The sequence below is a fragment of the Cyanistes caeruleus genome, chromosome Z, assembly GCF_971803275.1.
Source record: "Cyanistes caeruleus chromosome Z, bCyaCae1.hap1.1, whole genome shotgun sequence".
In the NCBI taxonomy this organism is placed as follows: Eukaryota; Metazoa; Chordata; class Aves; order Passeriformes; family Paridae; genus Cyanistes; species Cyanistes caeruleus.
This window is the reverse complement of record NC_141732.1, coordinates 60,429,778-60,454,824: the sequence shown is the minus strand read 5'-3', so window position 1 is coordinate 60,454,824 and position 25,047 is coordinate 60,429,778. Positions and strand designations below refer to the sequence as shown.

Below are 25,047 nucleotides of genomic sequence, written 5' to 3'. Positions count from 1 at the left end.
TAAGGTGGTGCAAATTAATTCTTTGCATCCTAGAGGCATTTAAATAGATTTTTCAGAACAAAAAAGGAAAAAAACCACCCTGCATTGCTGTCTTAGATCAAGTTTCTCTAAATCATGTACTGAAGGAAGTTTAGGGCCTGGTCAAGAACTACAGTGCGCTTTTTCCCAAATAAAAAAGCTTTGTTTTGACAAAAACTGGAAATAATTTTGGCTGAAATATCTATGGTCACCCATAGGTAGCTATTTAGTAGATAAAATGGCGACTCTTATCTAGTTTAACACTAGGTAAACTACTGTTAAGGACTCTAATCAGCAGCTTGTATTTCTCAGCCACCATACTGTTATTTAGCAACTTTTGACACTATTTTATTTAAGGCTTCTCATGTACAAAATCTTACTATAGTATTCAGTGTTAAAATACTGGATAAATTTAGGACCAGCCTCATATATTGTGGGACTAAGTCCATACAGGAAACAGTAAATTAGAAATGTATCTTGCCTATGTGATAAAATCCTACCGACATGAACAGGTATTTAAATAATGCAATTTACCTATTTCTTGAGATACATAAAAAATTAAACCAGAAGACCACAACTATACAGACAAAAAAGTATATAACTTTATTTATAATATATCTGCAAGTTCAACTACACAAATTGAAGGAGATGTAACCACATGGCAGTAAGAGGTAGGAGAGATACAGAAATAGTAGACAAGTTGCCTTATGCCAGTATGATTTTCTGTTGCCATGAAACAGTCTACTCAAAGTTACAGAGCTAGTTCTCAGTATGCATGAGTGATTTTAACTTTGCACTTGTTACAAAACCAAGAGTGCAACTGAAACAATTTCTAAGCTGAATTTTTCATTTGGTGTCTTTATGATCATAATTAGAAGAATATACTCCCATGCAAGCAGGTTATAGGAGTTTACAACTGATTGCAAAATATTTTCTTCTCTAACAAATTATCATACTTATACAGTGATGGAACAGTAATGATTCAAAACCAATTAGGTGTAAATGTGGATTTGCTCAGTGAATGATAAACTGCAGTTGACCTTAGATTAAAGCAGTATTTACAGGGACTGTGGTTTACCACCTTATCTAGCACAATGAAAAATTTTAGCAGAAGCTACAGAGCAGTTACTACACGGGAAAAGACTCCCTCCACACCCTGTGATTAAGACATGTTGCATGATTGAAACAATCTAGGCAATTCATAGAAAAGCAGACTTTAGCATAAATGATCTCTTTGTTCATGGTTTCAGTGGAAAAGCATGTAATGACAGCTCCTGTTACTGGTTTCACTGTTTTTTGTTTAGGCTATAAAGCCCTTTCTGTTAATACACAAGAAACAGAGAATGTTTACTAGTAAGGTATTGTGCCAGTCAATAGTAGTACATTCCTGAAGGCTTAGCTAATGCTGTTAACTTTTTAATATATATTCTGTATTAGCCGAAGTAAAACCTAAACACAACAATACTGTAGCATGTGAAATGAAAGTTACAACTCCATGAAGATGACTGCAAGAGAAGTTTTCACATAACTAACTAATGCTTCATTCCATTTAACCTTGGGGATTGTTTTCCCATGAAGCCAGTAAGCTATGGAGCTTGTACTTGACAGTACAAATACACAACTTATTCTGCCCTCTTTGGCTATTAACATATTTTGTAGTTCTTAAGGATCTCTCATTAAATTCTTAACACTCTGTCTTACAGCAGAAAAGTAACTGACTGCATGAGGATTGCTGTTGCAAAGCAATAATTTGAATTTGTATATTTTGAATAGAATAATTTGAGTTTGTAGAGATATTGGCAGAGCTGTCCAGTCCACCATGGATTTTTTTTTTTTTTTGGTTCTCCCTATCAAATTTAGTGAAACATACTTTGAGCAGTTGAAGATATGACAAAGAATTAAAAGGAACTGAGAAGTTTAACAGGGTACATACTAGGTACAATGCTTTTCTCCTGACACAACCCACTATTCCAAGTAATACCTGTACACTTTTTGTAACTCACCCAGAGCCTCCATTAATCATCCTTCTAAAGGGTATTCCTGTGCTACTCAGTGTAATTGAACTTAATTAATTTCCTTAAATGGATTAGATTCAAGATCTGAGCCACCTCTGAAAAAGATCTCTTTAGGAATTCTCTTGGCAATAGATGTTGAGTCAGAAGCTGTTACTTGAAAATGTGTTTAATGTAAAGCTTAAGTATCTCTACAGCCAGCAGCTACACCAAATTAGAGAGAATTTTTAAAAGCATTTTAATGTTGTACATAGGCAAGCTATTCAATAAAGTATGAAATGTCTTAAAATTGCTTATCTATTAAGCTTCACTTCTTTATTCAACAGTTGGTAATATGGATTTCCTAGATTTGTTTTCTCCAATTCCTTTCATTTCTCATTGGATCCAACTGCATTTTTCCGTCTGGTTTAGTAGGATATCAGTTTGATATAAAATTTAGGTTTAGTATCAGTTGTATATAATCCAATATAATTAGTATCAATCTGGTTTAGTATCAATTGGACATAAAGTCTGAGGCTCAGGAGTTCCTGTGTATTTCTCCATTTAGGAGTCTGTTGTTACTCCTCCACATCTCTCCTCCAGACTAATGGCCATGAGAAATCACTTTGTTTAAGAATGCAAAGCAGGCTCCTCAAATTAGTTAAGATATACAAAGAGCAAAGTGTGTTGAGAACCTCCCTGGGCTAAGAACAAGTGTACTTTGTATCAGAAAGCAGTGTGAACAGTAAGCACAGTAAAAAAAGTTAACACACTAGACATACATAGAAGAGCAGCAGTCTTGCAAGAGTAATATTAACTGAGCAAGAAACAAATACTATAGAGTTGAAAAATCTTTAACTTGACTATATAACCATCATTTTAGATAGATATGTGTAATTAAAAAAAAAATCCCCAATTGTTTAAGCCAGTGATTTATCACACAAGAATAGAAAAAGAATCCTTCTAAGGCAGTTCTTTTTTAAAGTTTTCAGTACTAGTTATTTGTACAGTCACAGGCTCAGTTTTAGCTTATTACAGTTAAGAATTTTAAGTTTCTATTAAATACTGCATACATACGGAATGTAATACAGCTTGCCATGCCTAGGAACATAGTGCCATAATTCTGACCTCCAGGGCTACCATCATAATGTGAGGGTATACATGGCAGTAGAAAAGCCTACAACTTCTCTTTCCTTTCCCAAGCCAAGTTCCATTTTGATTTCTGTGCATTATCCTACACAGAATTATTGTCTTCTCTTTCTCTACAATGTGTGGTACTCCTTCATATCCAGTCATCTCCCTCTCCTCTGCCCAATGAAGTTGAAAAGTATTTCCTGTTACTCATGAAGGCCCCTCCACAGGATTAAGGAAACAGACTTCTCAAGCATGAGTTTCAAGTACATTCTGTACTCAAACACTACTTAATGCTCATTATAAAAGGGCACATCAGATGGGCCTATTGTTTCAATATTTTAGTATTTCACTACTGTTTGAAGAAGTACAGCTGTCATGATTCTCATTGTATGAGTAACATGGTAATGGTCTTTTACACCAGCATTTTAGAAGTACCTGTTAGGCAAGATCAGCACAGTACAAAACTCCTCCCCACTCAGTAGCCCCGGAGGTCAATCTGATGCACATACTGAAATGACTTGGACTTGGGGATTTTAATAAACCACCTATTCAGTGTATTAATTTTCAGAGGAGTAACTATACATAAACGCTATGTTCCAAGTTATGTGCAAGAGATCTGTCTACCAGATTTATTCTTGTTTGCAAACACACATGAAGAATTTTCTGTCTTCTATTCAAGCAGAAGAGTTACAATGGTGCTTTTGCTACTAACTATGGTATGCATTTTGGGGTTATATATCATTCCAATTCACATGACTCCTTGAAGTCAGGAATGTTCTTCAGTGCTGCCACTCAAATACCTGCTCCGGATATGATTTCTCAGTTGCTCTATGAGCTCAGGATTCTGCTGCTGAATCTGCTGTGCAAACTGCTGCCCCCTGTGTTGAACAATTTTAAGTGAAATCAGTAAGTGAAAGTAGCATTTGTAAGAAAATAGGATATCCCAATACAGCTGAAAGGTGTATTATATTAAGATAAAAGATATCTTAATTTACAGTCTTAAGGTATTTGTAGTATTATGAATTTATCTGGTTAAAGTGTCTCCAAACAGGATCATCATCATAAATTCATTTTCATTCTTTAGCACTATTACTATTACCTTTTATGGTAAAATAACACATCTGCTCCATTGATTTATTCCCTTCTTTTTGAGAGGATCCACTCTAACTGTTTAAAATACTCTTAGAGTTGGCATGCAACCTCATGTTAATGGTTCCAGAAATACAGTAAGCAGTTGCTGACTTGTACTTTTGAACAAGATGTTATTAGTTGAAAGCAAGCATTACTGTCAAATTTTTATATCTTGCATGACTGAAGTAATAGTAGATCTATCTGTAACAGTTGTAGCTTAAGAGTTAAATTAACAGGGGAGACTTACTCCATGTAGAAGAGAAGTGTAACACTTGTTTACTAATAAAAAACAAATAAGTAAAAAATATGACTTCACAAAAAGCCTAGCTCATCCTCTCTTCTACATTTTGTGCAAGTGACAGACTATCAAGACTCCTTCAAACTACAGTGCAGGTTGAAGGAAAGCCAGATTTTTGTAGATGTCTATGTAGTGCTCATTTTTTGTGAAAACAGCTCTATAGATTTTTGCAGAGACATTTCTGTCTGTGATGTAAACTGTAAATTACTTTTGCCCTGAATAACTGAAACTTAAAAATAGTTTGGAATTGGCTAGAATGCTGAAATAAAGTAAAATTGTATGCCCTATAAGAGATCTTGGCATATAAGCAAATGGCATGTTTTTGTGCAGACCCTTCCAGATGGATATCATCACTATAGTATAAAAGGTTTGGTTTCTGTATTGGTATTCTTCATTATACTGAGTTCTCTGAAACATTCCTCATCTAAATGAAGGGATGCCAGAGCAGAAATTGATTTGACTTGTGCTAAGTAAATCCGTAATTTTCCTAATTAGTATCTGAGATACCAGGTAGTAAATTTATCCACACAATTTGAAAGCACATGTAGGAATACTTAAAAGATTTAAAGGAATGTTTTTAGTAAGTGGCATTGGAAGATAACATATGAGAACCAGAAAGTGAAGCTGAGCACACAGCAGTTCAGTCATTCCAGTTGATGGAAATGTATAGAGCAAACAAACAAGGTCCTGGAAAACAAGTCTTTGAGTTCTTTGTTTTAATAACAAACACTGGAAATAGATCACACTATAATTCATTTGACACTGTACCCTTTGAAATCGATGTTGCAGTTACCCTACTACAAATGTGACAGTTAAAACTGCAGTTCTTACTTACGCGTGGATCAGGCTGGACAAATCCGAAAGGCCACCAACCCCAGCAGCAGGGCCACCAATGGCATTTGACATCATCCCTGACATCCTGGAACAGTTAACACAGTGTTGGTATTGGGGTATGCAGGGACCTTTACTGTAAGCAATAAGCTCCAGTTCTTTTTTTGAATTGCTGAGGAACTAAGTTGCAAGGAGAAGAAACTACACTTTTACAGTAAACAAAATAAAATTACATTTCCAGTAAAATATCTAGATTTCAAAAATATAGCTATAAGTACTAGACATCTTTTATCAATTAAATGTCTGAACACATTTGTTTTAATGGTACCCCATTTTAATACTTACAGTTGTTGAATCTGAGGATTTTGCATTAAGCTTGCTGCCTAGAATAGACAACATACAGCTGAAATTATAAAACATTTACTACTTGGCTATCACTTACAAAAACATAGGAAAAAACCCACATGCTGCATTCTGTTTTATTTACAAAATTAAATTTACATGCAGAGCAAAAAGAATCACTACAGCAATGTATTTTATGGAAATGAAGCTGATACAATTTGTTATGTGTTAAAGAAAAAATACTGGTTACAGATTCAGACATGAAAAATGGGGCAAGCCATTTAACATAAAAAAACCCAGTACCAGAAAACTAAACAAACAAATGAAACACTAAAGAATTGCAAGGACAAATGTCTTCTACTGGACTTTTTCGACAAAAGTCTGTATTTTGTTGCTTCTCAGCCTGGATAAATTAATTTTATAACTATTATTAGTACCAGGCATTAAGAGTTAAGATTATGGCCACAAAATATTTTGGATCAAACCACTGTGAACTTACTTTATAGCATGGTTTTGTGGTAACATATATCTTCTCCGGTAACTGCATATCTTCTTACTTTGTAGTAAGCATGAGGCTATTTAAATTTCTCATTTATTAGATACCTCTAAAACTATATTGCATTTACCATAGTGTAAGGGTGTCTACGGACTAATACTATAGGAAAAAACATGTGATTTTTCAATGTTAGTAAAGTAATTCCTACAGAAATCAGTGTCTGTATGACTATACCACTGATAGACAAAACACAGTATGTGCTTCTTAACTCTCTTATTAAAGATACTACAAAATTCAGATATATCCAATATTCATTTTATTGATCAATATATCAACATATATAGATAGCTCCAAAGTAAATCAACCTAGTTAATAGTTAGATACAAAATGTCCCATGCAGGTCAATTCTGTGCTCAATATAGTGTTAGCTTCTTCCATCAGTTATCTAGTTAAGGGGCCAAAAACAGAGACTACAAGTAATTTTGTCAAGATCAGACAGTGAGGCAATTTTTTCACCTAACAAAAGAACCAATTAACTACACCTTGGGAAAATAACTCATTCATTCCTGGATAAATGCCCTGTGTTCTATCTACTTCACTAGACATCTTCTGGAAACAGTGTAAAAGATCGTTTCCCCACGGCCATCGCCATACATCACTGACTCTAAAAAGACACAGGTTGTCTTAAGTACATCATGTGGCCACTGAAGTATTACAGAATTCCAGTGCTATTTAATCATGAATGCCATCAGAGAACTTGCTCCCTCTTTCCTTGCCTACTATGTCTATTGTTTGGACCATTTTATCAAATGAGATGTACGGATCTCTTTTGAATGCAGCGTACTTCCACACAAAACACTGGTTGAAATGTGCTGTTCCAGTGAAGCTGACAGAGGGCTTATAAAGTTTTAACTGCTTTCTTAAATTAAGTAAGTTTGGGGCTTGTTTTTTGTGGGTTTTTTTTTCATTTATTTTTCTCCAAATTTCATTCTACAAAGTTTATTAATTCAATTTAGCTAAGAAATCGATGTGGAAAAAAAAATACTGAGGGATAAATGCATAATTTGTTATTGTACTGAACATAAAAGAACACACTATATGCTATTTATATTATTTTTTTTAAACTCTTAAGGTTATTAGGGATAATTTGAAAGAGTAAAAAGAGAAAAGTCTCTTGGGTTGTTCTTCCAAAGAAGAGTTACTTTAATCCTTGTATAATTTTTAAGTGCTCTGTGGAGAATTGAGAAATTTTCATCATGTTGTTGACAAGAGCTTTACTGTCATATCATACATAAAAACAGCATAGCTAACCTATGTGTGTTTTTTTCCTGTAACAGAGAATTAGCTGGATTATTGCAGATACATGCTTCACTTTTTCTTTCGAGTGTAAAATGATGTAGAAAAGTTGAAATTCAGTGTAATAAAACCATTGCTATAATAATAACCATTAAAATTGCTTGTGTTACTGAACAACATTTGTTCTTAAAAGTTCAGTTTTTTAAAATGGGATAACGCAAACCTTGAGATATACTCACCATACTAATGAAGGCAGGATTGTTTATCAAGCTTGCCATGTCAAAACTCAGTCCAGTTCCAGTCTACAAACAAATTGCAATTGAAGCTAAGTTTCCTACAAAATCCCAGTTAAAACTATTGTAAATAAAAAGATACAGAAAAAAACTTACAGGACTGGACACATCTCTTAGTTTCTGTTCTGCTATTTTCAAATTTGACTTATAAGAGTCATTCTCTGGATCAAGATCCAGTGCTTTTTGATAACTGGTAACTGCTTCTTCATATTTATTCACTGAGGTCAGAGCCAACCTAATGTGAAATAAAAGAAATCCTGGTTAGAACATAAATGATCATCAAAAGCTAATGATCCATTTTCTGTTCTAAGTAAAATGGTATCTCACAACTGATTTTTAGCTTGACCACTTAATTAAAACAGATTATGCTATTGTGGTACTACTGCTTAGTGTAAGCACTTGTTTTTGTAGAAAAAGAGATCCCTCAAGAACACATCTTGCACTGTCTATTTTATATATATATGCAAGTTCCATTAAAAACTCCTTGGTATCTTCAAGTGACTTAGTCACTTTAAGAGCACAAGCTAGATCCAGCATCTGTGACTTTTTGCATAAGCTCTGAGTTTTTTCCAGTTCTTTTGACCCAAGAGATTATTTAGAAACTTACATTTCTAAATATGTAAGTAGGGCAAAGATACTCTTAATATGAGTTATGCAGTGTTAAGAAAATGGAGCTACAAATACATTATTTATATATATATAAATACTTCAATATATACATAAATATATATAAAATATATAAATATATATAAATATATATTAAAATATGTATTTTAATATATATAATTTTATTAAATATTTTAATATAGAAGATGTTTAATAACCATATTGTTGTCTTTATACATCTATATAAATTTTTTTTTATTATTAGTATTATCATTATTTTAAAATACTGGATGTACAAGTTCCAGCATAATGGATTTTTGTCTCAGGATCAATATAAAGGTTCTCCTTTCAGATCTTGTACTTGACAAATGGGTTATACAGCATAGTAGTAATATCTGCAAAATGCTGTAAGAAACCCTTGTATTAGGGAAGCCTACTTGATGTTTTGAAAAAAGACTGCTCCTGCAGCTCATGAGAGCACAGGACAGACCTACTACTTCTAAGCAGTACTGGTTTTCAAATCTGATTAGCTAATATATTTAATACCATATTTCTTTGAACTGTTCCGGAAGTCCATCTTGAAGTTTGAATTCTATCTGCTACTATATTTTCAATTTATACTGACCAAAAAATGAAACTGATCTTTTCCATATTTTGTAAAAGATTTGTGTAACCCACATTCAGCTATTTAGTACTTCAGTTCACCTTCTGATGCTGAGCCACACAGCCTGGGTTGATAAGCCTGTGCTTATGCCAACTAACAGACCTTGGTCTTTCATCTCATGCAAATAAATACAGTGTTTTAGATACATCTGTGATTGTCATCACTCTCAGTAGGAATATAAAGCTCCAGGAATTTCCAACACTGCTCCTGGAGGAACCCATTTGGAATTAATTCACTTAGCCCTAAAAAGAGCAGTATACCTTTTGGCCCATTAACTTGTCAAAATAGTTTCTGACCAGACACAAAATGCAATCCATTATTTCTGTGATGCAACAGTGCTATTTACAGAAAAAGGATTTTACAGAGAAAGTTTCTTGGAGCACATGCAAGTCAGAAGAGCAGATAATTTCTTTCCTCACACCTCCTACACAGAGAAGTGGTCTTCCAGGATAATGCTGGAATTCTGCCTTTAACTGACATTCCCACTTTAAAATGGCTCCCATCTCTGTATATTTGTCTAATTTCTGCAACTTTCTGTGACATATAAAGAATTTCTGTCAAATTCTGAGAAAAACTGATATGTCTCCATAGAGCAGTCATAGAGCACATCTTTTTCGTAGGGACTTTTTGTTGAAATGGTGTTTTCTATATACAGGGGTATAGGGGTGGGATTTTCTCTTATTACTAAACAAGCAGAGTTTCCTCATTCAGCTTATCCCAAATGTTTACTCATTTGCTGAGTTAAGCAATGGCTTGTAGCTCAAAATATGTCCTCTATTAAAACAACCAGACATTAAAATAGAGAGAATCTTGATTGCTTGAGAATGGTCCCACTTTCAGTGTGTATCAAAGAAATATTTGTCTTATACCCAAAACTCTAAAATAGCCTCCCATCTCCAATTAAATCTGCCTGTAACATCCCTTAATATTGGTGAAGTCAAGGGAGCTTGGATTGTGCTATATGAAGAAACAATCTAAGGAGAGTTAAATGAAATAAAACCAATTCAATAACCAATTCAACCTAAAATTTCTAAATTAATTAATCAGTTCAAAAGCTCCTTAGTATGGGTTACTATTAGTAAATTGAACTGTATTATGGAAAGTTTTTAAGTTCTAGAATTCAACTACATTTTAACTTAAAATAAATGTCCCCTGCACAGTTTTGTCACAGGCCAACAAGAACTATCACAGGTAGTTTCAGGACAGGGTTCAGAACTTAACAGACCAATGCAGTTTAGCAGTAGGTTGTTTGAATGTGGCCACTCTATACTGCAAACTTAAGTTTAGTAACATGGACATGAGCCATTTTTTGCCAACTGATTCAACAAACAATCCCAAGCATTTTTGAAATTTCTGGTATAAATATAACCTCAAAAGACATATGCAGCACTAAGTCCACTATCACAATGCTCTTGATTATTCAAAATGCAAAGCTAGACATCTTGGAAGAATGGCCCTTCACTCAAACCACCAGCCTGTTAGAGCATTTCTGACATTGTTTTCAGGTAACACTTAAAACCACCCTCAAGACACTACAGTTAATCTCTCAGACATTGCTGAGAAAACTTGCCAAAGAGACATAGGTTATTCTTCCTAAAATATCTGCTTCCAAAGAGCTATGAAAAAGGAAAATTAAGGCTTTATTCCTGCTAGGGTGAAGCCCCAGTGCTGTTCTCCAACAGCATGATTGACAGATTCAGTGTTCCAACAGCAGAATTTTGATTACTTGTAACTGATTAGGAGGTAGAAAAAAAGCCATCATTACTTCCTAAACTAAATCCAGTAAGTTGATAAACTGAAAGAAAAAATCTGCAAACTGATGAAATCTGCTTATATCAACCACATCTAAAAAGAGCTGACTGTCTGATAGGGTCATCTTCAGAAAACTGTTATACTTACACAACAACAGTGTTCTGTAACTGAATGAAACAACCTGGGTTGTTTTATTTCAGAAAATCTATGGTGATGTACACCTGGGTCTTCAGTGTTTATTCAGATTTCTATCAGCTTACCCCATTCTTCCATATGCTTTGCTGTACTTTGGATCTATTGCTATGGCACTCTCACAGTCCTTTATTGCTTCCCTGAAGTTGTTGAGCTTACTTTGAGCAGCAGCCCTAAGAGAAAGATGGTAAGAAAATTAAGTAAAAAAAAAAAAAATCAAACAAACAAGCAAAAACCAGTCAAAAAACCAAAGCCAAATAAAAAAAAAAAACCCAATTAAAACAAAATAACCAAACCACAAGCCTAGATATTCACACATTTGTGACTTATTTAATCTTACTGACTTTTCATTCATTATTTAGGCTATGCTTAACTTTCTTTAAAGAAGCAGGGCAAGCAAATGTTATAAGTATGTGCCTAAGTGCATTGCTGGATTATGGTTTTAGAGAACATGCACTCACCTCCGAGGACACAAAGGATAAATAATTCCAAGGAACTGTCTAAGATCTAGCATATGACCAGGCACAAAATAAATCACAAAAACTATGACAAGAATTGAAACGGTCAAGTAGCAGTTTACATAAAAGCACGGTTTAAGGATAAATACTTTATACAATTGGTGTTTTCCAGCAAGAAGTACTGATTTACAACCATTCAAAGGAAGGCTGTGATTTTTCCCTGCTCAGGCTTTTAGAAGTCAACTCAAGGTTGTAGGTAAATCACAATAACATTTCTCAATAACCTCTGCATGACTAAATTACAGTTGCATCTCTATATTGGAGAAATACTAAATGTTGCAGATATTAATACAGTAAGATTAAAAATCTGACCAAACTAAAAAGGACATTAAAACACATTAATAATCAAAACTTCACCAGGGACCTTGAAAGGTCTCAAGCCACTCTCATTTATTCTTCCTTGGTTAAAAAATATGGTAGAAATTACAGTATTTTCATTGCATAAAGCATATCTCTTTTTTATTAAGATTCCTTTCTGCTGTGATTAGCCCCAAATTGCATGAGCTTTTCTGCTTTTGATTAAAATGTCTTCTGAATGGGACTACTTATCTATTTTGGGCTGTTTAACAGGTGTCCAACTCCACAGATGCCAGTGAAGATTTATAAATAAAAGCTGGGGGCAATGCTTCTTGTCACATGTGTTTGAACAGAACACATTTTTCCATGTTCACAAGAAGATTTACATGGCCAGTTAAAATTCTGAGGGCATATCAGCCCACTCTTTTTTGCACTGCTATGGATAAAAAGCAATCCCTCTGAATTCAGCATGTCCCCACGGATCCCAAACAAACTTTATGATAAGAATAAAGTATATTTATTGAAATGCACTATCATCCACAAAAATCCAAACAACTCTTGTTTTCTTTTAAATAATTACATACAATACTGTACTGACTGACATCAAGATTAATTTTGGTTCTCACAAATACAGTATGTGATGATGCAACACAAAAATTATTTCTGCTCTTGCTAATTACAACTTTGATATTTAAGCCCGTATTGAGTGATTCCAGTGATTTTGGGAAGCTTTTGAATCTGGTCTGGTATTTCCATTTTATACGTGAAGTGACTCATGATCAGTTTTCACAAGAATATAGATGATTGACACTTTTGAACAGCCATCCTAAATATGTAAAATGATAGCAAATGGCATCATTTCCTTTCTCTTTGAACTTGCCTTTAAACACTGAATCTTTGATTTTTATTTGACAAACTATTTGTATATGACAAACTAAACTCTGGAGCTATGGACACAGAGCTTCAAAAATAGCATAATCCACTGGATACAGTGCCACAAAGCCAGATTGACAGCACAGTTAGTATATCCTTAAATTAATAATGGGGACACTCTAGAGGTGGGCTCATTCCAGTAGGGCCTAAAGTTGAGACTGCCTTTGCTCTTGGGATTGTCATCCAGGCAGTGTTCCGCAAGAGCAGACAGCTGTGCCTAGGTTAACATGCCCTTCCAAGCTTACCTGCTGCCAAATCACTGTCTTCTTCATTCATGATGGTAAAGAACAGATTAGATAAGAAAACTGTAACAGCAGCATTGTTATTTCTCAACAGGTCACACAAGAAAATACTGAGTATTTACAAAATGCTTGAAATCTCCAAAATGGTATTCCCACATTGATTTTTTTTTTTTTTTTGGCCAGAGGTAGCTAGTACTTGAGGAGATAGAGCAGCTGAGTCACTAGAACACCAGAGAAAAAGGCTTTTACTACTCTCAGCAGGCTGGAAATCCTAGCCTACGTTATGATTTAATATAGACAACCTGACGCACACAATACCTGATCTGAAAAGTTGTAAGTAAGTTTTAAGCCCATTTTAACTGATACAGATATCCTGAATGAGCCTGCTTTCACTCTAATTTTCAAAATCTAACAATCAAATTCTAAATAGTGGGCTTTCTAGCCTCATATTACTTTGACCTACTTCACAATTTATCTTTAAAATAATGTTAACAAAGTCCAGGAATTAAAGGTGTGTATCATTTTGGTTTTACCTGTTACAGTAATAGACTGCATTGTTTGGATCCAGTTCTATAGCCCTAGTGTAACAATCCACTGCAGCACCATAATTTTCTTCCTTCATATGATTATTACCTGAAATAAATTATAAAAAGCTCTTAAGAAATTAGATGAGACAGTATATAGTTAGATGAGACAGCTCTGTATGAAAGAAACAGAGCAGCTACCTTATAGCATCTATCTAAGGGAGTTTCAACTGCACTTTTTTGAGATACTTTTTTTTTAACAGAAAAGTCATAGGATAATGCAAATAAAAATATCTACTATGTCTGTGAAGTTTATTATGTACATTGCGGTATATCATAGAAATGTTCCTCTTTTTATCTTGGTATTTCAGACTTTCCAGATAGTTTCTGCTGTTAAGGAAAGATCACTTCACTGAGAAGTGTCATTGTAACTGCAGTTCCACTTTAGTATACATTCATCGGTCTTAACTATCTTTACAAGCCCAATATGCTGTATTAATTTTTTAATCTCATTTTCATGTATGTTCCAACAAATTGCTTGTATCTAAATAACACTAAAAAAATCAAACAAAAGTAAAACTAAGCACATGAGCCCCATTTTTGTAATACTACATAATTAACTCATGAAGATAATGAAAAGTATGTATAGCATAAGCAATTTGAAAGGATTCAAAAGTAAAATTTATCACCAAGGAAGCTTAGAACTTCTACTCTGTAACAAAGTTTCACATATTGCACTTATATTTTAAGTCCAGTGGAAAAAAATCCAGAAAATGTAACTTCCCTATGGACAGAAAATTCTGGACTAAGGTCTTTCAAAGCAAAAGACACCTTATACCTTCTTTTGTCCCCAGCACAAGGCAATCCTGGTAGTTTCTCTCTTTCCTGATGACACAGTAGTAAAAAACCCTAGTTCAGAGTGCCCAAACTTGTCTGTGGTCCTGCTACTACCAATTTTTGGCTAGCTAGATCCTACAGAAGCCTTGGCTTCCTAGAAATGTCAAGAAATTGTCAGGAAAATTATAGACTTCCACTGACTTCTTGTATTTCGGCCAGATATTTAAACCTTCTCCTAAAATAAACAAGTCAAGGGATAGGTCAATAAGTTACTACTGATGTAGGTAACTGCGTAAGCAAAGGCTAGAAAAGTTAGGTCAGTGCAAGAGTTTATCTCTGAGAGGAAGGAAGATTGTGGAGCAAGCCCTCAGTGCTTGCACTAACTAAAACAACTGTACTTGCATTTTTTTGTGAACATAGAGAGCTTAGTGAACAAAACCAGATTCAAGTAATGAAGTATCATCAAAGTAGTACAAAATCACATCCTCTAATAGTGCTATACTAGACTGTAATTATAGTTAGCAGTCCCAGTGAGAAGTCAAACAAACTGTGCTTGCATGTATACCTTCAAAATACACACAGAATATCTTTCTTGTTTCTAGATGCCCACTGTTTACGCAAGCTTTCCTTTGTTTCTAAGGTAAAGATCTGTACACTGAATTATGTTGTCAGACAAAAAAGCCTTCCAAGTTAGTTGCACTCAGCAAGATTGCAACAGTTAGTGTTCCTTTAAAAAATGCCATCAATTACTATCAAAGTTAGAATTCCTGATACTGGTCTGAAAATGACCTAGGGTACAAGGCTAAGTTGGAGATAGTATCAGTGCATACCCTTCTTGTTATCTCTCTCTCCAGCTGCAACCTTGCTAAAGGAAAACAGAAAAATAGCTATATCTACTAATTCTGCTGAGATAAGGAAAAGCAACTATATTATTCTATTTTAATATCATACAAAATCCTGAAGACAAAAAATTACACAAATGGTTATGCTTTTGAATATGTGTCTTCTATAGTGAAAATACTATCTTATTGTTAAAATTATGCTGTGGTAATAAAACACAGATTTTCTTATGGTCAAGCCACCTTTACACTATAAAAACCTCCACACAATCTGTGTTCTTTATACATTTTATACTAAGCCAAATTGTCAAATGATATACAAGGTTAGGTAAGTAAATTCAAGTATTGAAAAGTCTGAAGGGTATATTACTTCCTGGTTACCAAGAAAGACAATTCAGCTCCCTGATTTTGTTTTGCCATTCATTAGCCAATTTTTACAAATATTAGGGCTGGTTTGAGACCAGAGGAGGACCAGGCTTGTGGTGTCCACAAAGGTAAGGGAAGGTATGCCACTGGTAAGTGCATACAGACAGAAATGAGGAAATCAAAGTTATAAGGATCAAAATAACAGAGAAAGCAGGACACTAAGTTTTCATTTTATTATGGGAAATTACCAGAGGCATTTCAAGCAGTTCAAAACTGCTTACTAATACCCCTGACAGATGACACTGTAATTGGTCCTTTTCTAAAGTTTAGACCCTTACAATTTTTTCAGTAGAGATGTGGAATTACTTTGGTAAAACCATGCAAAGACTAACACATAGCACATGCTAATTTCATTTTCTCAGTCTATTCCACAGACCCTTGTGGACTGAAAGATAGCAAGACTGAAGTCATAGATTTAAAACAGCTATAACACCAATGCCTGCAAAGTACTGACTGTACCAACAGTTCAGTAACCATCCAGAGACCTAGAGATACTCTTCACTTTCCATGAGTTGGCAGTAACAGCAAAACAAAAAGCCAGCATGTACAGCAGGTAGATTACAACTGACTAACACATTTTCACTTGTGACCCAACCCTGTTTGAGCTCTCATCCTCAGAATTAAAGAGCTAATAAGCAACTCCAATAATTAGGAAAATGTACTTTCAGAGCCAGTAGTAGACTGCATTTATGGTTACAGGTGACCAGTTTTAAGGTAAAAGAGACATGGAATTCATTTTGAAAAACAGTAGGACTTCTTCCACGTTGTTATGGAAGTTTTGAGAGGATTATATCTACCTTGCAATTAGAAGTTTACTTATTTTTCCTATACAGCTCAACTGCCTGAAAATCTAACACGTCATAAACAATGAGATTCATAAAGCATCAATCCATAACAATTATCAATGCAAAATGCTTTTTTCCATTCCCCTCCCCTTCTTTTTGACAGGAAATAACAGGGATTCCTTCTTAGGCAGCATTAGTGACTTCTATAGAACAGCTGCTTTTCCTCATATAACAGCAGTAACAGCTGCCAAAGGAAAAATAAACAATTGGCTTGTCTGCAATTTTTATAAAGGACACAAATAATTTTACATATGTGAAATACTAACCCTAGTAAGATCACAAGAATTTTTCCATTGGTTTCTGTTGGGTCAGTTTTTTACTAGTGTTTGACATCACGTACCCATTTCAATAAAAGCAGAAATTATAAGTATTAGCAATTCTACGCACAAACAGCCAAACAATATCTGTTCATTATTTAAAGCTTCTGCTACTTAGGAATGTTTCCAACTTTACATGTTATCCCATAGATTTTAAGCAACCTCCAGAGCCTGGAAGACAATAAACATTATTTCCTTTGCTTCTGGATGAAACAAATCACCTAGCCCTCTTATGACATAGCAGTCATCTGAGAATCTGTAAACTGAAGTTTTTTTTGTGGGGTGTGTGCTACCCAGCTGCTGTACTATCACTACCTACAACAACGCAAAAATATAATAAATGCATAAGGCAATTTATTTCTGTTTTTATTACAAACCTTCATCCTTCAGTTGGTCAGCCTTTACAACACCCTCTGGTAAAGTACGCGAGAGAGGCAGCATCTCATTCTGTATGGGAAAAAATCCAAGTTTTTTTCCTTTAATATATAAGCCCTGATTTTATCAAAAACTTTCAGAAAGAAGTTAGAAGCATCAGCAAACTACGAATTACCTCAGGCACATCAGGCTTTTATCTCTGGGAATTGCAAAATGTTTAAATTAAGAATAAAAAACTTCAAGTGAGAATGAGGCATCCACTCTTCAGTAATTTTCTGTATGGAATTTTCCTTGTCTAGCTGTAATGAATTCCTCCCACTGCCCCCAAAGATCCACATTATGCTAGCTTTTACAGAAATGTAGTTTTTTCATATTTTCCTTAATTTTTCACGTAATTTTGACCTATATAGCACTTTAATATTTTGTATACAATATGAAACCTTAGTACATATTGACAGAGCAACTCTAGAATCTAAATTAAATTTTTACCTTTTGAATAGAATTTGCGAACATTTCTATCAAATGCTGTGAGGATGCAAGATGAGTATCTTCCAGGGTGATCTTAAACACAGTCTCCAGACACTGAATTGCAACTTACAGGGGAAAAAAATTAATAACATAAGTCACCAGTTTCTCAATAGAAGCATAACTTCACTAATTTATTTATAAAGCTGTGGCTCACTTTCTTATTCAGCTAGTAAAAGCAGCTCTTTGGAACATATCAAATAATAAAGAGAGGTTACCTGATCGTCACAGAATTCACTTGCCAAAAAAGATCTAAGATATAGACAATCCACATATAGCTTGGTCATTATATTTAAACCAATTTAAAATTTAACTTTAGTTCTCTCAGTACTTTATTTTTTTTTAAATATAAAAAATAAAGTGATTTAACAAAAGCACCACAACTCATAATACAACTGTGAATGTCCATGTGTCATACAGCCCACCTCAAAGCACACAGCTGGCATATATTTGTGTGCCATTACAGCTGGAAGAAAATGGCTTATCTTTACCGTACAGAATAAAGGCAAGCTACTTGCTACTATTACCTTTTTTTTTGGAATAAAACATTTATTTGAAGACACTTTATTAATCACATGCTCTATTAATCACAAAACTTTATACTATAAAAAATATATGTGCAATATCCTTTCACATGTTCTGTGTCAAGGATTTAAATGGCCCTTCCAAACCTGCAGTAATGCAAATGCACTCACAGTAAACCTAAAAATGCAGAGCCATATCCTTAGCTGAAGTTTTAAATACGCTCATATTTTTAGACAAAAGAAGATCAGTGGCAACTACTATATACAATTCTGTCTATATACATACATATATATATGTACACACACACACAGTTACACTATTGCAAATGACATAATTATTTTCCCTATAATCTTAAGAACCTAATACAATGTTTTTATTAATATGTATCTAAATATTTTAGACTGAAAACTGAGGAGGAACAAAGAAGGGTCTTTGTAAAGCCTAGCTTTACAACAGAGAAACAGAACAGAAAAATAGCTGTTTTAACAGAGATTATGGACAACCAGGAGTATCTGAATTCAAATTAAGTATCAGTAAAAGCAGATTCTTCGTATTTAAACTTATCCTCAATCCAATGTTAATATAATAAATATAATTTGAATTATTATTTGCATAACAATGAAACTGAACATTAATTGAAAACTAGACAAGTAAAATTACTGCAGGTTAACAACAGTAAGGCCAGTTTTTATCTTTTATGTCACAGCTAGCAGGAAGTGGAGGGGAAGAGATCTGTAAAACCTAGAAGATGTAATTTTTTTTAAGAAATGATATAATAGAACTGTCTTACAAACAGTATAGCACACCACAAAGTTAAAGCTGATAACATGTAAGAATTGAATACACTGCTAAATAGACATACAGGTTGCTCTTACAATCTATAAATCAATTGATCAGATCCTAAATCACCCAGTAAGAGCACTGAGGGATCTGGATTAAACTCCTTTGTCTCCTGCTATGTGAAGAACTTAATTCTTATAAACACAGATTATGCTGCATTTCTAAATGTATATAAACCCTTAATAGTACTTTTTATTACCAGGCCAATTATAAAATCATTGAAATAACACAAGTAATTTTTCCTTGTATGACTTAGGAGGAAGCCACTTGCAATAGTTTACTTACTAATTTTCCCTGCCAGTATAATTTTTTACGGAAAGGCTCTCCTTTTTCTGAATGCATCTCCTCATTTGTAGTTTTGCATAAATTTTAAATACAACGGCATCCCTTATCTTTCTCAAGGCATAAAATCTATGACACCAAATCTTTATGATATAGACTTACACAAAATGCGACAGTGCACACTGTCTGTAAACAAAACTGTTCTAACTATAGTATTATTAGTACTCAGCATTTTCATCAAATAATTAGCTGGTGCTGTGAATTCCCATATTCGTCCTTTAAGTGGAAAATGGAATATGTAATCCTTCTATCTATCACATATGTAATAAAATTAGGACCTCTTATAGGATGAATCAATAGGTTAGAATAAACGCTGGCTAAATGCAAGCCAACAATGGAAACCCACGTAGAAATAAACATTGCTAAACAGAAACATTTTCAAATCAGAAAATAGTTGTGACAAGATGGGTAACTACTTGTTTTAACACTCCACAAAAACATGACTCCAGTAAAGTCAAAGGAGTGGAAACTTGTTTTTTGCCTGTTTTCTAGGAGGCCAGCCTGCCAGCACCTTGCTATCCCATTTATGAAAGTGAGGAACTGTCAAATGCTGCAAGCTTGATATTATCAGGGCAAGACTTGATGCACTATGTGAGCTACTCACCAAAGATTTTTCCAAAGCTTGATATCAAAGCCCAAAGTTATCTGTTCTCACAATCGGCTCTATCATCATCCACCTAGGTGGTGGCTGAAGCTTGAAGTGATCACTTTGCAAACCACTGCGGAACAGCTGGGGCTCACACAAACACTGACAGTACCAGCACCTGGGCTATGCTGGAACCCAGCTCTGTATCCCCAGAGCCACAAAGCTCCAGGACTTTTGCTGTCCAAACACAAGCCTGCATCACCAAGCAACACGAAGGCATCACAACCAACATGCAAGCTGAATAATGAGCATTAATTGGGCTGCTGAGGCCCCCTTAGTACTTGCTGTTATCCTACTTCATCTTACACATAACCTTACCCATGTCAAATACTACATGCATTCACTGCCTTCCTGTTTTGGGAACACTCCCTTACAGAAATTAGTTGTGGTACATCAATCACAGAAGTAAGAAGAAAATCACAGCCTTGTATGTGTTGTAGAGAGTTCTTGCTTTAATCCCACAGAAACAGGTGATATTGAAAAGAAGAACATGAGAAGGACAGAGAGAAAAATAGCCCACCCTGTAAACAAGAAAGAGAAATAACTGCAATTTAAACACAGTTTAAAGTATAACTTGGAAAAAGGAAAGTTTCTAGTTCATACGAAAGAGTTGAGCACTAACCACCAGGGATCTGTATCACTGCTCTAGATGCTAGGGGAATATATTTCTCTCTGATCTACCTTCCAATTACTCTGCTTTCTCAATATAAGGCATTTTATTCATCAAGTACAAAGTTCCTAAAGGAAATTTACTCTCTCATTGACATTTCCATATAATTCAAACATGCAGTATGCAGGTTATCATTGAGTATGAATACATCGTAGACTTGTATTTTATAAAGGCTCAATTTTTTTGGGTGATGTTCTATCTCTTTTTTTGTTGTTTCATGGAAAATGGGAATTGCTTCTTGGCACAGTCACATAATGATACAGTGTTTTGTCTTTTCACAGACACCAAGTAGGTACATAAGGTACCAACAAAAACTATCAGTCAATTCTTTTCATCCCTTATGTCTCCACCTAACATTAAACACTTCAGTGAGTAAGACTTGGCTATTGCTACTCTGCATGCACTAAAGATATTTTGCGCAACTAAAATGAGTCTATTTTTCAGAATGCCCGCCTCTTATTCTCTAACACATAGCATATGGTACCATGCTTGTGGGAGAGCACAAATCTAAAAATAGGATTTCAGATCTGTATTAAAATGGTAAATTTTGCATTGGCTTAAAGCACAACTAAGGTTTCATAATATTTTTTATTTAGAAAACTTAATCTTAAAATTGGTTCTTTCATATACACATTGGCTAAGGCTGCTCTAAGACATGTTATTAGGTAATTTTCAACTGTAACCCAATGTTTACCAGTTTCATTATAAAAACAAAAGTAAATCTCTTCATCTTTCATTATATATTATTTCCAAAAACATGTTTTCTTTCATCAGATGAACATCATCGTAATATGATACAGGTTAAATTTGTAGATTACTGCCGCTTTTCTAATGTACAAAATGCTTCAGATTCTAATGTAAAACCAAATCTTTTGGCTTTTATTCTTTTGGGACTATCCTTTGAATATAATGACACAAAGCTTTCTTGTTTACTTTTGTGAACAACTACACTGGATGACCAATAGATAATAGAAGGAAGCACACTCCATGTTTTTAATTTATGCCTCAGAGAAGTAGGACTTACTTTGCATCTCAGCAAAGTCTCTCCATGCCTAAGATTTCACAGAACTCAGTGATCAACTGCACTGCTGGTCCTAGACTTCTCCCTCCAAACTCCTCCTCTGGCTGACAGACATAACCAGAGACTGCTTGAAATAGTAGAGAGATCTTTTTAAAGGATGCTATGAAAAAATTACTGCAGTGTTAAGACTTAAGTCTTCTCTCAGTTTCACATTCTGATACCACTGCATGAAGTCTCCAGGAAGAAGGAAAAGGGAAAAAGAGCAGTATGAAGGAGAAAATCAAATATTACAAGGTTTACAAAGACCTAATGAGTATCTGTCAATAGAGAACTACAGAATAGGTCTACAGAAAGGTAAACTTGGGTGTATAATAGAAGTTATACTATACAGAAAATATTCATTACCATGTACGCTTTGGAACCAGTACTCAAGTGAAAGAAATTAATCTTATTTTCTTAGGATGTCTTTTTTCTCACAGATAACACGGAATCCTTGAAAGTAGGAAGCAGTTCTCATAAACCAGAACCTATACAGTAATTGTTGTACTTCCTCTATAATCAGCAGAGCTACTAACAGATATGAAATGCAGAAAGAAACCAAACATGAAAGAGAGAAGAAGCACCAGAAATTTATGGTACACATACAGAAGTATTACCAGTGTCTGCATTACAGCACTGCTTAACTTAGACTCATAGAATTGTTCAGGTTGGGAAAGAGCTCTGCAACTGATATGATTTAAGTACCTGCTGCTCAAATTAAGGCACTACAGATTTGTAGCTTTATAATACTTTTTAAATGAGAGCTGTCTTAAAATTAATAATCTCAGAAACATTAGGATCATGATCTTATTTGCAGATAATATTTGCTGGCAGTTTCATTTACGTCACTCCAGTTACTTTCTGTGATATTATACATAAAGGAATTTAACACCTGTAGGTATTATATACATACACTCACACACACACACATATATATGTATATATACATATAAATAAAAAGATACTAAAGCACCTTTGTTGCTTACCTTCCAAGCTTTCTTGTTCATCTGGAGTGAAAGTATCCATTTGACTCTGTTCTCTCAAGAAATGGATGACTGCATAAACCAAGCGCTTGACTGATGACATGTTGAATTTGTTTTCTGTTATGTCTTAAAAACACAGAATCTCTTATTTCAGAGAAATTAATCCCTACAGTATTCCAACCTCCAAGTAAACTCAGTAAGTATACACAATTCATAAAACCTAATCCTTCACCAGAAAGCCCAATAACATGATGCCTTGAAAAAGGTGGTGAATTTATATGGGTTAGGGAAAATGCTACGATCATGTAGTCTAACTATCAGCAAAAGACCACATATTTCCTCCAATTCATTCCTGTAAGAAAAGATCACCAAGGTTAAAATAATTTAGCAAGTTAATTTTCATTTATAGAATTTTTTCATGGTTTGCACTTTATTTACATGTACACTTGCAAGTAGGAGCACATGCTGAAGTCATAACCAATTAAAAAGCCACTGTGATAAATATAATGACATAAAGAAACACACTTCAGTAGAAGTTGTTTTGTGATATAACATGGTGTTACTCCTTGATAAAAGATGTTCTATGGTCTGATATGGTGTTATCCTTTGACAAAGGATGTTCTATGGTGTGACACTCACAGTGTTATCCTTTGATAAAAGATGTTCTACAGTGTGACATGCACAATGTTATCCTTCAATAGAAGATGTTCAATGGTGTGACAGAGTGTTATCCTTTCATAAAAGGTGTTCTTTGGAGTGACACGCTATTATCTTTTAATAAAAGGTGTTCCATGATGTGGCACAGTGTTATCCTTTCATAAAAGGTGTTCTCCGGTGTGACACGCTATTATCCTTTCATAAAAGGTGTTCAATGGTGTGACACGCTATTATCCTTTAATAAAAGGTGTTCTATGGTGTGACATGGTGTTATCCTTTCATAAAAGGTGTTCTATGGTGTGACATGGTGTTATCCTTTCATAAAAGGTGTTCTATGGTGTGACATCGTGCTCTGAGCAGCTTATTGTCACTTCGGACAAAGAAATGGAACACCGTGACCTCGGTGCATACTTGCGATTAGTGACACTACTGGCTCAGTACTCCATTCAGCATCAGCTGGGAGTTATATAACTTGGAGGACAATTTTAGTCACAACTTTTCAAGTAATTTTTCCTTAATCCATTTTGATTTAAAAGGGCACAATCTTATCCAGTTCTCCAAGGAAAGCGGGTTTGAAATATAGCATTAAATGAATGGCAAGATCAGGACCAGCTCTCGCTACGTTATTTTCTCTCCACAACCCGCGAGCAAACCGGTGTGCGGGAAAATCCACACTAGGCAAATCCCGTCGCGGAAACGGGGAAAGCCGGGAAGGCCACCGGCTGAGGATGCACAGACGCGAGCACTGGGGTCCTCTCTCCGCCCCCACGAGGGACACCGTGGGTCCCAGCGGCTGGGGATGTACAGCCGGGGACACTGGGGTCCTCTCTCCGCCCCCACGAGGGACAGCGCGGGTCCCACCTGCCGGGCTGCCCTCCTGCCCCGCGCCCACCTCCCGGTCCTTCTCAGGCCCCAAGGACAACTCTGCACCACCGCGGCGAGAGCCCCTCCCGGCACCGCACGGACCGCGGCCGCACCGCCCGGGGCCCGATCCGCCCCACCGGCCCCGAGCTCCACGCACCGGGGGCTGCGCGGAAGCGGCGCGCAGCCTTCCCACCGTCGCGGAGCTGCGTTTGCCGAGGGGACGGGCATCGCCCTTACCGTGCGAGATACGGCGAATCCGCGCTGCCTCCGGCTGCGAGACACCAGGGACGCGGGGGCGTGCGGAGGCGGCGGAAGCGGATGCGCAGGACCGCGACGGAGCGGGGTTGAGCGCTGCGCCCGCGGGCGGCGAGAGGGCGGTGAGAGGGCGGCGCGGTAGCGGGCGCGGGAGCAGAGCCGGTTCTTCCTCCTCCCTGTCCTGCCTCCTCCTCTTCTCTGCTGCCTGTCCTTCCTCCTCCGCTCTTTTCTCCTCCTTCTTTCCTCCTCCTCCTCCGCCGCCACCGCCCCCCGCACCGCCCCCCATGCTGTCGCTGTGCGCGGGCGCGGCTCGCAGGTAGGCGGGCAGGGCAGGTGGTGGTGCCGCGCAGCCCGGGACGGGAGCGGCCTCTGGTGCGGGGGTGGGCGAGGGCGGGGGGTGTGGGTGAGGGCGGGCGGGGTGGGGGGGGGGGGGGGGGGTGAGCGCGGTGTTCGGGGGGGGGCGGTGGGGGCAGGGGCCACCCG

At 36.1% G+C, this 25,047-nt stretch overlaps 2 protein-coding genes across 12 annotated transcripts in view; one reads left to right on the top strand and one right to left on the bottom strand.

Moving 5' to 3' along the window:
• Positions 1 to 598: 598 nt before the first annotated feature.
• Positions 599 to 24,865, bottom strand: SGTB (small glutamine rich tetratricopeptide repeat co-chaperone beta). Of its 4 annotated transcripts, none has more exons than XM_086868541.1 (11): positions 24,547 to 24,857; positions 22,792 to 22,914; positions 17,687 to 17,790; positions 17,200 to 17,269; positions 13,568 to 13,667; positions 11,113 to 11,217; positions 7,927 to 8,065; positions 7,777 to 7,839; positions 5,749 to 5,786; positions 5,408 to 5,491; positions 599 to 4,021 (listed from the first exon to the last, which is right to left on the bottom strand). In XM_086868541.1, exons 1-11 carry the CDS (start codon positions 24,848 to 24,850, stop codon positions 3,910 to 3,912), a joined length of 1,242 nt encoding a protein of 413 aa, XP_086724667.1. In that variant the 5' UTR covers positions 24,851 to 24,857; the 3' UTR covers positions 599 to 3,909. The 4 variants fall into 4 exon arrangements, with proteins under 4 accessions (XP_086724667.1, XP_086724668.1, XP_086724669.1 ...); XM_086868542.1 differs by having other exon boundaries at positions 22,792 to 22,905; positions 24,547 to 24,821; XM_086868543.1 differs by lacking the exon at positions 7,777 to 7,839 and having other exon boundaries at positions 24,547 to 24,865.
• Positions 24,678 to 25,047, top strand: part of NLN (neurolysin) — a 39,621-nt gene continuing 39,251 nt past the window's right edge. For 2 of the 8 annotated variants that reach the window (XM_086868530.1, XM_086868524.1), the window contains exon 1: positions 24,845 to 24,880. Coding sequence is in view for 1 of the 8 variants with exons in the window: in XM_086868522.1 (XP_086724648.1) it covers positions 24,849 to 24,880 (32 nt within the window). In the remaining 7 variants the exon portion in view is untranslated. Of the gene's footprint in view, positions 24,937 to 25,047 lie in introns of all 8 variants that reach the window. The other 6 variants (XM_086868523.1, XM_086868522.1, XM_086868532.1 and 3 more) reach the window with 6 other exon arrangements.

Coding starts and splice junctions, on each gene's coding strand:
- SGTB (XM_086868541.1), bottom strand. CDS start 24,850: ATGGGGGGCGGTGCGGGGGGCGGTGGCGGCGGAGGAGGAGGAGGAAAG. Junction 13,668..17,199: donor TGACCAACTGAAGGATGAAG/GTTTGTAATAAA, acceptor AATTTATTTCAG/GTAATAATCATATGAAGGAA. Junction 4,022..5,407: donor TTGTCCAGCCTGATCCACGC/GTAAGTAAGAAC, acceptor TGTTCAACACAG/GGGGCAGCAGTTTGCACAGC.